Here is a 14,272-nt window from a genome sequence, read left to right on the forward strand (position 1 = left end):
AAAAAAATTAGATGCTATCAGTGAAATGAAAAAAGTTTTGGGTTCTTTTTAACCTTTTAAAAAAAATTAAGCACATTTTGAAATGGAACATAGTTTTGAAATGAAAAATCAACATTCTTGTTTTGAAGACACTGAAACAAAGTATTTTGATTTTTTTCCAACTGAAACTATTTGCCAAATTCAGAATGAATTTGTGAACAGGTTTGGTCAACTTGAAATTGCATTTTCAGTGAATAAAATATTTGTCCCAAAAGTTTTACCCAGCTCTAGTTGTAACATACATTTAACTCTCTTGCAGTCATACTTCCAAACACAGATCAGTTCATATGCATGGTAGAGACAAATATTTCCTATTCTATCTGACAGCATATGCATTAAAAAAAAAAAAAAATCAGCATGCCCTGCAAGTTATCACCTGAAGGTCAGTGACAGTGTGACATGAGTGAATTAAATACATTTTTATGGAGCAGTTGCAAATTGTACATTCAGTTATTTGTGCTGTGCAAGGTAACTGAATCTTATTCTAGTAATTCCAAAAGTGTAAATTAAGAACCTTGATTTTTGCAGCTTCCAAAGCTTTTTTGCCATCCCATGCCCAGCTTCTCTTTGTAAAATAGTTGACTGTTGCAAATTCAATCAACGCAGAAAATACAAAGGCGTAACACACAGCTATAAACCAGTCCATTGCAGTCGCATAGGCCACTTTTGGCAAGGAGTTGCGGGCACTGATACTTAAGGTGGTCATGGTAAGGACTGTAGTTACTCCTTTAAAAAGAAAAAAAAGTTAAGTTTAGGATTCTGCATGAGACTTGGAATGTTTTGTGACGTAGGCCCTGATGCCTAAGCAGCCCCAAGGAAATAACTGTTTGTATAGCATTTTAGAAGTGCATGGTACTTTGGTCAACAATAGAAAAACAAGGTCCCTGCCTTGAGGAGCTTATTTCTGACTTTTGGGGCACCCAGCTCATCTTTAATTTCTACATATTGAAAGAACATTTTAAAAATTGTATGCATAAAGATTAGTGGTGTAAACCAGAATCTTACTTATTTTATTCATTCACGTTGATGTGTGGTACGTTTATAGCAGCCCTCATTTATAAAGAAGTACATTACAAAATCTGCTATCCATGTACTGAGGAATTAATGTAATCTTCGGACTTTCTAATACTTGCAGGGATATGTTTGTGGAAAGATACATGTAAATCCTATAATCTTTTTCCTTCTGGATTTCAGCCAATATAGAGCATGAACTTTGTAGAACAACCTAACAATGCAGATTATCACAGGTAATAAAAAGAAACTTGGAAGTCACTTTATTAGGATATGAATAACTAAACTAATTATCAGTAACTGCAGTAATAAGGCAAGATTTCAATATTTGGAGATAAAAAAACCAACATAAATTATTTTCAATAATTCATTTCCAACCATTGTAGGTATCTCATCCTGCTGCCACTGAAATTAATAACAAAATTGTTACTGATTCCACTCAAAGGAGTAAATTCTCCTGTCAGTTACACCTCTGTAAATCCAAAAATTCCACTGATATCACTGGATTTAAAAAGGTGTAACAGAGTGGAATTAGGTCCCCAATCCTTTGGCATCATGGTAGGTAGTCTCTGTGGTGTCCTGGCCCACCTCATACCACTGATTTTAAAGCAAAATGCCTGACTGATGTCAGTGGAGAGTTCTGTATAAAAATCAATAGCAAGATTTGGCTCCCTGTTACTAGTGGGAAAACTCTTTTGTACAAAACTGATTTTTGCACTCCTCCCTTTCCCAGCCACTGTGTTTTCATATTGCATCAGTCTTGGGTGTTTACTTCCTGCTTACAAGCAATCTTCTAGTGATAATTCAAGTTGTTTAGAGATCCCAAAAGGATTTTACCTATTATACATTCTGTAATATGGATACAGTTTGTAAATGAGTAATTATATTAATTTGTATTGATGATAATAATACCCCTATTATCATCAGTACAAATTAATTGGCACTAATTAACCTCTTATGATTCATCTAGATCAGCACCTGGAAACACAGACACACTAAAACTTTTGAAGAGAAATCAGCGTTTTCATTGTTGTGTTTAGGGTATGTATTAACCCCTCCCCCATTACAATAAAAACACACAGATTTGATTTCTTCTTCCCTCTTCCCGCACCAACCCCCATTTAATTCTTGTGTAATTTTATTCAGAACTAAGTCAAAGGACTTGGAAATATGGTAGGAAGAGAGCCTATGGTTTAAACTGGTTCAGAAGTAGGGGGAACAGAATCACCTGGACTAGAAATAAGTCATAGTAAACTATTATTTCCTTACACAAAGTCACCCCTTTGAGTAAGACAATCCTTTCATAACCACCACAAAGGAGTGAAATACTCACCGAAGACAGTTCTAGCAGGAACAGACTCTCTATTTAGCCAAAAGGACACTTGTGATAAGATCACGGTCATAACACATGGAAGGTACGTCTGGATGACAAAATAACCAATCTTTCTTTTCAGGTGAAAATGTGCTGTCATAATAGTGTATTCACCTAGAAGGAGAAAAATGCAGTGGTGGGAAAAAGTCAGACCATGCCTGAAACTGATGGATCCTGCTGATTTCTGTGCCCAAGTCCTCAAATTCCGTCACTGACTGAGAGAACACACTCAGCCATTTCCACTGCACCAGAAATGTCTGGTCTTCTATGCAGCCTAGCTCTGCAAGGCTGGAAAAACCAGGATCCAGAACATACATCCTGCTGATGTTTGTACCCATGCCTCCAGAATGCCACTGCATAATTATACAACACAATGAACTGCTCCTACTGCATTAAAAAGTTCCAGAACCTGGCATGTTCTAATGCCACAAGGCTTCAGAAATCTGGATAGGTGACATGAATTCTGTTAGATCCGGCCAATTTTTGAGTCCTGGGCCCCAAATTCCACCACCAAAATAAAGAGTAAATCCAACTGGTCCTAGTGCATCAAAAAGGTACAGAACCAGCACATTCCAGCAGTACAATGCTGCAAAAAACAAGATCTGGTACTAGGATCCAACCTGATCCTGACAATTTTTGCAGCCAAACCTCCAGATTTCTACTAAGGAAACATGACCAGACCCTCCTACTGCACTGAACATGTCTAAACTATGGCATGTTCCAGTGATGCAGCATTGCAAAAACCTGGATCTAGAATATGGATCCCACTGACATTCCACCCCACTATCACAGAATACTTTCCACCACTCCTAGAACACCACATAATTTGGCATGCTCTAGCACCAGAGCACTGCAAAATCCTAGATCTCAGACATAGATTATGATGGAAAGTTTGAGCTGCATTATAACCAGGGCCGGCTCCAGGGTTTTGGCCGCCCCAAGCAGCCAAAACAAAACAAAAAACAAAAAGCCGCGATCGCGATCTGCGGCGGCAATTCGGCGGGAGGTCCTTCGCTCCCAGGCGGAGTGAGGGACCGTCCGCCGAATTGCCGCCGAATACCTGGACGTGCCGCCCCTCTCCGGAGCCACCGCCCCAAGCACCTGCTTGAGAAGCTGGTGCCTGGAGCCGGCCCTGATTATAACGGTTTGTCAGTAGGCTGTGGTGTGTGAAGACTACTGCAGCCTATCTTTACCTAGCACTGAAGACAGTCTACATTCTTTTTTACAATAAAGCTGTTGCTAGTATCCATTTTGCCTCTATCTCTGGCTGACTAATCTGACATGGTTTCTGAAGAAAAACAATATAAACAGCAGAATTTTGTCAAAGTGCCTAAATTTCATGCTCCACAGAGCTTCAGCTTTGATGGAGCAGACTGGACTGACTGGAAGGATCGATTTACGGGTTTTGCATTTCAACTAAACTCCAGGAGGAGAAGGGCCTGGTCCAGTTGTGTTCCTTAGTCTATGCTATGGGCAGGGAAGCTGAACCCATCTTTAAATCCTTTGCCTTTGGAGAGGAGAGCCACGCTGTAGTGCTGGCTGTGTTTGATGAGCAGTTTACACCTCCGTGTAATGTGGCTGATGAGTGAGCCCATTTCTACCAGCATGTCCAAAAACCTGGGGAGTCTGTGGAATCGTTTATAAGAGGCTTGTATGACATGGTAGAAAACTGATATTGAAGACAAAATGGAAGAGCACAGAGACAGAGTACCGATTGGCATTTTAGACAAGGGACTGACAGAGAAACTGCAAATGAGGGAAGATTTAAACCTTCACACAGCGGTAGAAATAGCAAGACAAATGGAGAATATTAAAAATCCAAACAGAGGCCAGGGCCACCGGAAAGAAACCTAGAGGAAGTGACTTACAAATAGAATCACAATAGGAGATATAGCACAGCTGCAAAAAGCAATTGTAATCAGTCCTCAAAGGCAACATGGGGTGAGCCCTAGGCAAAATATAAACACTTTTCAGACTAGATGCACAAAATGTGGGAAAGATGACAATACAAGAGGTGATTGTTTAAATAAAGGAGACAAATGCTGTAAATGCACAAAAACTGGCAATTTAATTTAGCCAGAGAGAGAGCGCTAAACTGACTCCATTCATTACACCATTTGGGACATTTTGCTTTCAAAGATTCCATTTCAGGATTACCAATGTTCCTGAAAATGTCTCAAGAAAGATGGCAGAGCTATTAGAGAACATAAATGGGGTAGTCCTTTTTAGGGACAACACATCAGTGGAAAAACATAACAAAATCTTCAGTGAAGTCCTGACCTAAACCAGTGAGTACTGATTCAACCTAAATAAAGAAAAGTGTGTTTTCCAATGTGAATTTTTGGAACAGATGGAATTAGTCCTATCCCCAAGAAAGTAAAAGTAATTAGAGAACTGAATGCACCAACAAATGTACCAGAACTGAGACACATACTGGAGATGGTAAACTATCGTGGTTGATAGCTGCAAGACTTTTCTACAGTGACAAAACCACTGAATGAACAACTAAGGTCCAATACTTCCTGACTATGGGGCCCAAATCAGGAGACTGCCTTCAAAAGGGTAAAGAAATTATCTTTAGAACTGGGGTAGTTAAATTCTACCATGGTCAGTGCAGATATCAGTAACTCTGGCCTAGGTGGTGCATTATTGAATCTACATGGATCTGAATGGAAACCATTTGCATTCTGCCCTCATACACTTACAGAAGAAGAAAAATGATATGCATAGATTGAAAAGGGGTTCCTGGCAAGTGAATGTGCATGTGAGAACTTTTACAGATACATGTGTGCGAAGAGACTCAAATAACAACAGCTATACCAGACAGACCCTGGAAAAGGCTAACACCAGATTTGTGCGAATTTAGAGGACATCATTACCTAGTTGTAGTGGATTATTTTTCTAGATATATTGAAATAATATATTTTAAAGATACAACAAGTTGTAGTATTATTGAGAAATTAAAAAGCACATTCATCAATTTTGATATTCCACAACAACTAGTGACAGACAACACACCACAATTCACCACAACTGAACTTCAGTCATTCTAAACCAAATGTGGTTTTGAACAGATCCCTAGCAGCCCACATTACCCACAAGCAAATGGAGAGTCTGAGAGGGCTGTACAGTCATCCAAGAAAATATTGAAGCAGGAAGATCCATTCCTTGCTCTACTGAGCAACAAGTCACTACTGTTAGTAGCTACTGACTACAGCCCTACCCAGCTCCTGATGGGAAGGCAACTCAGGACTGTTCCAATCCTGGAAAACAATCTAGCCCCAGCATGGCCAGACCTGAAAAAAAGTAGCCAAGTCAGATCAACAAGCAAAAAGAGCATATGAACACTTTTATAACTGATGTCACTCAGAAAATTGCCTGTTTGTGTCAAAGTGGATAGAGGAGAAGGATGGAGAACTCCAGCTGTTGTAAAGGAAGCGAATACCTCACCCTGATTATACACTATTGAGACAGACCATGGAGAGTTCAACAGAAATCGTCAACATCTTCAGTTTGTTCCAGAGACCGAACAATCCACTGAGCAAACTCTACAAAGTGCAGGTGCGGAACTAGAAGAAAAAGATTCACCTATTCCAAACCTGCCAGAGACAGCCCTTGCAAATACAAGTCAGCCTAAATAAAATAAATAAAAATATTTTGGGGGAGGGATAGCTCAGTGGTTTGAGCATTAGCTTGCTAAACCCAGGGTTGTGAGTTCAATCCTTGAGGGAGCCACTTAGGGATCAGGGGCAAAATCAGTACTTTGTCCTGCTAGTGAAGGCAGGGGGCTGGACTCAATGACCTTTCAGGGTCCCTTCCAGCTCTAGGAGATAGGATATCTCCATTAATTTATTTTATTTATTTATTTTTTTGAGAGATGATGGAAAGTTTTTAAACGGTGTTACAATGTTTAGTCACTAGGTGGCACTGTGTGAAGACTATAGCTGTATGTCTTTACTAAGTGTTGGAGCCAGTCTTTTTTTAAACTAATTAATTTGTTCTTTATTTTACCAGTGAAGTTGTTACTGGTGTCTGTTTTGCCTCTGTGTGACAATCCTGACATAGACCAAGCTGGATCTTTCTCATTTTGGCACACAAGACTCCAAATTCCATCATCTACACAGAGAACACATCCAGCTGCTCTGACTGCACCAATACATTCCTAGGGTTACCATACGTCCGGTTTTTCCCGGACATGTCCGGCTTTTCGGCAATCAAACCCCCGTCCGGGGGGAATTGCCAAAAAGCCGAACATGTCCGGGAAAATGCCGGCCGGGCACTTCCCCTCCCGGGCTCCAGCTGCTCTGCTCCTCCCCTGACTCTTCAGCTCTGTTTAAGAGCCAAGCTGCCCGAGCGCTATGGGCTTCAGGCAGCCCCCTTGCCTCCGGACCCCAGCCGCCGGCCGGGCACTTCCCCTCCCGGGCTCCGGCGGCGCAGGGTCCGGAGGCATGGGGGCTGCCCGAAGCCGGTAGCGCTCGGGCAGCTCGGCTCTTAAACAGAGCCGAAGAGTCAGGGGAGGAGCAGAGCCTCCGGCCGCGGCGGCTCTGCTCCTCCCCTGACTCTTCGGCTCTGTTTAAGAGCCGAGCGCTACGGGCTTCGGGCAGCCCCCATGCCTCCGGACCCTGCACCGCCGGAGCCCGGGAGGGGAAGTGCCCGGCCGGGGGCGCAGGGTCCGGAGGCATGGGGGCTGCCTGAAGCCCGAGCGCTACTGGCTTCACGGTTTGCTGGGCAGCCTCCAGACCCTGCGCCCCCGGCTGGGCGCTTCCCCTCCCGGGCTCCAGCTGCGCTGGGGAAGCGCCGGCCGGGGGCGCAGGGTCTGGGGGCTGCCCGGCAAACCGTGAAGCCGGTAGCGCTCGGGCAGCCCTTTGCGCGTGGCTGGGAGTGGGAGGGAGGAGGGGGCGGGGAAGGGGCGGAGTTGGGGCAGGGCTGGGAGTGGGAAATGGGCGGGGCCAGGGCCCCGTGGAGGGTCCTCTTTTTTTATTTGTTAAATATGGTAACCCTATATATTCCAGATCTCTTTGCATCCATCCCTATGCCATCCTTGAGACCTATCAGATCCTGCTGATGTTTGGACTCAAGCCCCCAAAATGAACTGCCAAAACAGACAGTCCATAGCTTCTCTCCTAATATGCCAGACAAATCTAGAACCTGACCAGTTCTGGCACAAGGTTGCTGCAAAATCCTGTATATGGCACCTGGATCCTACTGGATCCAGGCAATTTTTGGCCTCCCAAAGCACAAATCCCGCTACTGAAATATAGAACATTGTTGACCTCCTACGCCATCAGAAAAACCAAGATCCTGACACACTCTGGTGTGTAATTTGCACACACACATCCTACAATTCGATCCAGCTAATATTTGCTCCACACTTACAATTTTACCCTTTAAATAGAGAACAAGTATAGCCACTCTTATTCTGATATAGATTGGTGTAATCATGTGATAAAACTGCTGAATTCTGCCAGATCCTGGCATTTTTGGCTACGACCCCAAAATGTATTTTCTTCAGAGACAAGTGCAGCATAGACCTTTACCACTTGAGCTAAAGGACTAACTAACTACAAATACAATATTTAGTAGCATGCAATGATTGTTGTCCTCTGCAGACCAGCCTCTAAAGGAGGATGTGTAACACAGCTAGGTTACATGTGCATGTATGGTCATATTTTACAGACAGCACAGCTGAGTAGTTAGATTTGGCAGATTATTTGTGAGAGACAGTGTGGTTAATTGGCTATGGCTTTGCTAGTATAGCTATACTGGTATGCTATGCTGCCAAAATGCTCTTAGTGTGGATACAGCTTATATCAGCAAAACTGTGCTTTGCACCAGTATAATTTATTCCAGCCCCTCTGTGCAAAATAAGCTGTACCAGCAAAAGGACAGTTTTGCTGATACAACTGCATCTACGCAAGGGACTTCTGCCAGCACAGCTATGTAAGTCAGGGCTCAAACCTCTTCACACACCCGACCAACAGAATGACACTGGCAAAGCTGTGTAGTGTAGACCAAGCCTGAGATGTGGACCTGCCATATCAGGACTCTGGGATCTAACCCCAGTTTGGGTAAGCTCTCAGTGGGGTATGAGGCTGTGGGGGCACAATAGTTCCGGCTATCTGTGACTGCTGATACCACTCTGAGGTGTAAAGGCTCTGAGGTGTAAAGGCTGCCTCTGTCTCTAATGGGCCCCGTGAGGAAGTGGTTATAGTAACTGGAAGAGGCCAGCGGAGTCTGGAGGAAAAGAGCAGTGGGGAAACTGCCACACTGCTGCCCCTAGTGTAGAAAGACTCTCCCCCTTGTGGGGGCAGGAGAAGAGCGGTGCAATTTAAGACTGCCTGGCTTCTCTTCATGCAGCTGCCCATCTAGTGCTGTTTTCTGCTCCTATAAACTCTCTCTAAGACTACTGTGATGTACTCTACACGTTGCAACCCTTTAAAGCCACCCAGTAACTGAAACTGATGCTGAATGTGGTGACTTGCCTGGTAAGCAGAGTAGCTCTCTTTGAGCACATACAATCAGTGCTCCCTGATCTGCACTGGTTGCTTATGGCTTCCCAGATAAGTTTAAGGTCTTGACTTTGACCTATAAACCCCTAAAAAGCTCAGGACCCATCTACCTGAAAGAGTGCCTCAATCCTTGTGCCCAGGGAAGGGCTCTCTTCTGGCTTCTCACTTTCTTGTGAAAAGGATCCTGGAAGAGTGCTGGGGAAAGGGGCTGGGAGAAGGTCTGCTGTAAAATCAGGTAGCATATCCCTATAACTGGATAATTTCCTATACACATTGGTTTGTGATAATCCCATACCTGGTATGCAGGATTTTTTTGGTGCTCTACACGTGGCTGCATGTGCTCTCTATTTAGCAGGATTAGTTTGTGTACGAGGCCACAGATGGGCTGGATCCAGCAGGTGTCTGCATACCAGCTACATGTTTTTTGAGCTGCTACTGCACTGGGATGTATTGGAGCCTGGATTTTCCTGGTCAACTAAGAGCAGTCAAATAGAGTTGTCTATTTTGACAGTACGGCTTGAGGAAGGGGAAAAGGGGAGACAAAAACTGGTAGGAAGCAGCAGGCTGGATAATTGTGTTTACAGTGCTATTCAAATTACAAAACCCAAAGTACTTGTTTTCAATTGTAAGGCCAGTCGTGGCTGATTTACATCCTACCTGTCATTTCTTACATAGTATTGAGACTTTGGTCCCCCCATGTCCACTCCACCAAAGATGCCAGCTTTGCCCATTGTTCAGTTTTCCAGTAAGTACCTCTGCACTTTCCCCCATGCTGCCTGTAAAGGTGTGGGTTATTCACACATTCCCCCTTGTGGTCCAGTGTGGCACTGCAAGTATGCCCCACCTTCATTTCCCCAGATTGGGGTGGCAGTAGGTTCACATTACCAGTTTGACGGGATTGGGGCGGGGTGGGGGGCAGCTGCTGGCTCCAGCCTGTCTCTTAAAGGGAGAGTACACTCTTTCACACTGCTCTTACACATGGAGGAAGCTCCCGATGAAATCTGCATTTTCTCTCCAGCCACAATGCCTGCAAAAAACTCAACTTGGGGCGGGGGGAAGCTGGTGCTCTGTGACCACTACTTATTATGCTGACTGGTATTGTCTCATTGTTACCTTGTGCTCATCTTAGCCATTTATTGTATCCACCTGTTGCCTCTAGCATTATACTTAGAATGAAATTCTGGCCACACTGAAGTCAATGGCAAAACTCCCAGTGACTTCAGTAGGGCCAGGATTTCCCTCTTAGACTTAAGCTCTTTGGGACAGGAACTAATTTTTGTTACATGTTTGTACAGAACCTATCACTGTGGGATGCCATTCTCAACATCAACAATCAAAAGAAAGAATTAATAATAAAGAAGAAATGGAGCTGCTGCATTTCTTCTGTACTTAGGTGGTAGAATTTTTGGCCTTAGAATGAAAGCTGAGCTGATATAGCTGGATCCGAGTGCTGGCTATGTGATTTTGTGCTGCAACTGTGCCAAGTTGCAGAGGGTCTACATCAATGGTTCCCAAACGTTTTAGTAAGGCATCCAAACAACTGCATTTTGTCTTTTTTTTTTATCACCCATCCGGGATCCAAATTTCGGGATGGGGGGGGAGAAATAATAGGCCAGTGTCCTCCTCCACCGCCACCTCCTCACCCTGCCGAGGGGCTACTGACCATCCTCAGCAGCATTCTCTACCCTGGCACCACAACCCTACTCCCGGAGAGGTGCAGAGGGAATGCCCCAAGGTGTCGGGGGCTGGTATTTGAAGAGTTTTCCCTGCACTCACCCCACAGTGATGACTCCTTTCTTGCAGGGCTGGGCCTAACTCCCTGCTCTGGGAGTTACAACCTGGCACACGAGTGTAAGGTGATGCATTTAGGGATGACTAACAAGAATTTTAGTTATAAGCTGGGGACGCATAGGTTGGAAGTGACGGAGGAGGAGAAGGACCTCGGAGTCCTGGTTGATCGCAGGATGACTATGAGTCGGCAATGTGACATGGCTGTGAAAAAAGCTAATGCGATCTTGGGATGCATTAGGCGAGGTATTTCTAGTAGGGACAAGGAGGTGCTGCTTCCGTTATACAAGGCGCTGGTGAGACCTCATTTGGAGTACTGTGTGCAGTTCTGGTCTCCTATGTTTAAAAAGGATGAACTCAAACTGGAACGGGTACAGAGAAGGGCCACTAGGATGATCCGAGGAATGGAAAACCTTTCCTATGAAAGGAGACTCGAGGAGCTCGGTTTGTTTAGCCTAACCAAAAGAAGGCTGAGGGGGGATATGATTGCTCTCTTTAAATATATCAGAGGGATAAATACCAGGGAGGGAGAGGAATTATTTCAGCTCAGTACTAATGTGGACACGAGAACAAATGGATATAAACTGGCCGTGGGGAAGTTTAGGCTTGAAATTAGACGAAGGTTTCTAACCGTCAGAGGGGTGAAATTTTGGAACAGCCTTCCGAGGGAAACGGTGGGGGCAAAAGACCTCCCTGGCTTCAAGATTAGGCAAGATAAGTTCATGGAGGGAATGGTTTGATGGGATAACGTGATTTTAGTCAATTAGGCAATAACGTGCCATCGCTGGTAAAATGAGGGTCCGGCTGGAGATTCTTGCCTGTATGCTCGGGGTTCTACTGATCGCCATATTTGGGGTCGGGAAGGAATTTTCCTCCAGGGTAGATTGACAGAGGCCCTGGAGGTTTTTCGCCTTCCTCCTCAGCCTGGGGCAGGGGTCGCAAGCTAGAGGATTCTCTGCGACTTGAAGTCTTTAAATCATGATCTGGAGACTTCAACAGCTGAGTTAAGGGAAAGTGGGTGGGTCAGCTTTTGTGGCCTGCATCATGCGGGAGGTCAGACTAGATGACCATAATGGTCCCTTCTGACCTTAAAGTCTATGAGTCTATGAGTTCACAGCATCTCTCTGTCATGATGGAAGGGCGGCCGGGACATATTTGAGTGAGTGGGGCATTGCGACCTGCCCATTTGGTGTCAGTGCCACTCAGGTTTGACCTATGCCATCCCTTGCAGCACTGTTCAGGTATGGCCTGACTGCTCTTCTGTCATGACAGAGGAGCAACCAGGCCAAACTTGAGTGGCACTGTGACCCTGTGTACCAGGTCACAACACCCAAAGGGGGGTTGCTGGGCCCAGTCCCGTGGGACAGAAGCCACTTGTGCAGCGTAAGTGCTGGGCAGGCTAACTCTCCAATCCCCCCAGGCCTCTCCTCCACACCGATCCCATGACCCATTTACCTCCTTTCCACGACACAGCCCATCCTTTAGGAAACATTGGCTTAGATTTTTTGATGGATTAGAAGTTGCTACATTTAAAAAAAAAATTATTTAGACAATAGAATTTTGGAGAAAGAATATGGCTAAAAAATAGCAGGCTCCAGTAGAATCCAGACACCAGATATGTGTTTTTCATATGCTGTTAGGCTGGATACATCAAGGTCTGTTCTACCAGTGGTGGAATGGTGGCTACACTTGTAGGCTGAGGCCTGCGGTGAAAAAAAAAAAGACAGGTTCTGGCAGAATTCAGGTATGTCAGATCTGTGTTATTGTGTCATTGTTGCACCAGACCACACTTGCCTCAGGATACACCAGGGTCTGTAATTTTTTGGTATAGGTGGAGCAGCTGGCTGTGTTCTGTATTTATTGGAATTTGGGGCTTGAGTGCAAAAATTGGCAAGATCCAGCAGGATCTATGTTTTGGGTCTGGGTTTTTGTAGTGCTGTGGTGCTGCAATGTGCAAAAATCCAAGATCTTTGGTGCAACAGAAGTGTCTGGACTTGTTCTCTCTTTATTTGTTCTGAATATCTTCTCTGTGTAGGCAGTGCAGGAATATTTTGATACATACAAGTGGCTGGATGTGTTCTTTATGTAGGAAGTGGAAGTATTGGGGCTCTGTACTGGTTTTTTGCAATACTGTTACATGGGGAATTTTTTCGTGGCAGCCGTATTCTCTACGTAGCCAGTAGAATTTGGGGGCTTGAGTGCCAAGATTAGCAGGATCAGGGTTTTTGCAGCATGCCAGTGCTAAAATGTGCCAGATTCCAAGATTTTTTGTGTGCACTCTAACTAGCCAAGTATCTTTTTTCTTCAGGCAGAACTTGGGGAGCTGGGTGCAAAAATAAGTAGGATCCAGTAAGCCTGGTGGAGATCCAGATTTTACCTCTTTCTAAAAAGCATCTACTTGAAGCGTCAGCATAAAAGGTGTATAAAATTTTTATATACCCAAACATTTCCCCCCGTGCAATTGGAGGGGTTGTGTAGTTTGACATGTGGCCCAAAATATATCCAAAGGATCCAAACTGTTGGATTTGTGCAGTATTCTTCCTCCTCCTTCCTCCCCTCCCCTCCCCCCCGCATTCAACAATTCTGTACAAAGGAGAAATGTCTTAAACATCCGATCACAAGTAACCCTGATTACCAGCCTACTGCGAGCTTGATGAAGTCCAGAAAATCCATCACTGACTGATGCTTTCCCTGTGTAAAATCGGATTTTTGTATTTTGCTAATCCCTAGTTACAATCTGTGTCCTGCTCTTTGTGATCCACCCTGCAATCAGAATCCAGCCTGCCCAGATGCAACCTGGGACATTAAAAAAATTCTTGACGTTGGAAAACCGTAATTTATTAGCCTCAATCTTAGGGAAGGGATGTGATTTCTGTGCACGAACTTTTTGATCCCTCCTAGGATTCTGCTGTTTCTTCAGGTTGAGGAGTGCAAGGTGCCTTCCACGGGAAAGCGGAGACGTGAAAGTGGCCCAGAACTGACACCCTGGAGCACCCACTGCCTGCTTTGGATTGTTTTCTTTCTCCCAGGATCAGGGCGAGTTTCTAGGAGATGCTCCCATACATCCTCTGGATCTTTTTCTTGGCAGTTTTGAAAGCAAGAGGGGAGCTGCCATTCATTGCAGAAAACAATGCAGCTATGATGGTGAACTGGTAAGGAAACATGTTTTTGTTCTTTAATGGGAGGCAGCTTGCTTTCCCCAGGGGGCTCTCTGCTATTAGGGTAACGACTGTGATTATTTCTACATGCATATCCTGGATGCTGATTCTTTTGGCTTATTTAGCAACTGTTTTATGGATATTGAAGGGGTTGGGAATGATTAGAACTTGCAGGGAAGTGGATCATAACTTTGCTTTGTGTTTGCCTTGTACTATGCAGAGCAAGGTTGTCCTTGCTTTGGGATTATTTGAGGAGTAAACAGCAAGCCCAGCTGGGCTCAGAGTGGGTCCCACCTTCCACAGAGCTGTTTGTTTGTTTAATTTTGAATAGAGAGCTTTAAGCACCTTCATTCCTTAATCCTACCAACCTTTGTGATTGTGTGTGTGTGCGGGGG

The 14,272-nt window shown here is 44.5% G+C and overlaps 2 protein-coding genes across 2 annotated transcripts in view; one reads left to right on the forward strand and one right to left on the reverse strand.

Moving 5' to 3' along the window:
• The window catches only part of GABRA5 (gamma-aminobutyric acid type A receptor subunit alpha5), an 87,689-nt gene that overhangs the window by 1,216 nt on the left and 72,201 nt on the right, over nt 1–14,272 (reverse strand). The window contains exons 7-8 of the mRNA XM_065423471.1: nt 2,384–2,536; nt 554–765 (exon numbers count right to left, since the gene is read on the reverse strand). Coding sequence (XP_065279543.1) covers nt 554–765; nt 2,384–2,536 — 365 coding nt within the window. The remainder of the gene's footprint in view (nt 1–553; nt 766–2,383; nt 2,537–14,272) is intronic.
• Nucleotides 13,771–14,272, forward strand: part of GABRB3 (gamma-aminobutyric acid type A receptor subunit beta3) — a 278,147-nt gene continuing 277,645 nt past the window's right edge. The window contains exon 1 of the mRNA XM_065423468.1: nt 13,771–13,871. Within this exon, the coding sequence (XP_065279540.1) occupies nt 13,771–13,871 (101 nt within the window). The remainder of the gene's footprint in view (nt 13,872–14,272) is intronic.

This window comes from Emys orbicularis, chromosome 1 (genome assembly GCF_028017835.1).
Source record: "Emys orbicularis isolate rEmyOrb1 chromosome 1, rEmyOrb1.hap1, whole genome shotgun sequence".
Classification (NCBI taxonomy): domain Eukaryota; kingdom Metazoa; phylum Chordata; order Testudines; family Emydidae; genus Emys; species Emys orbicularis.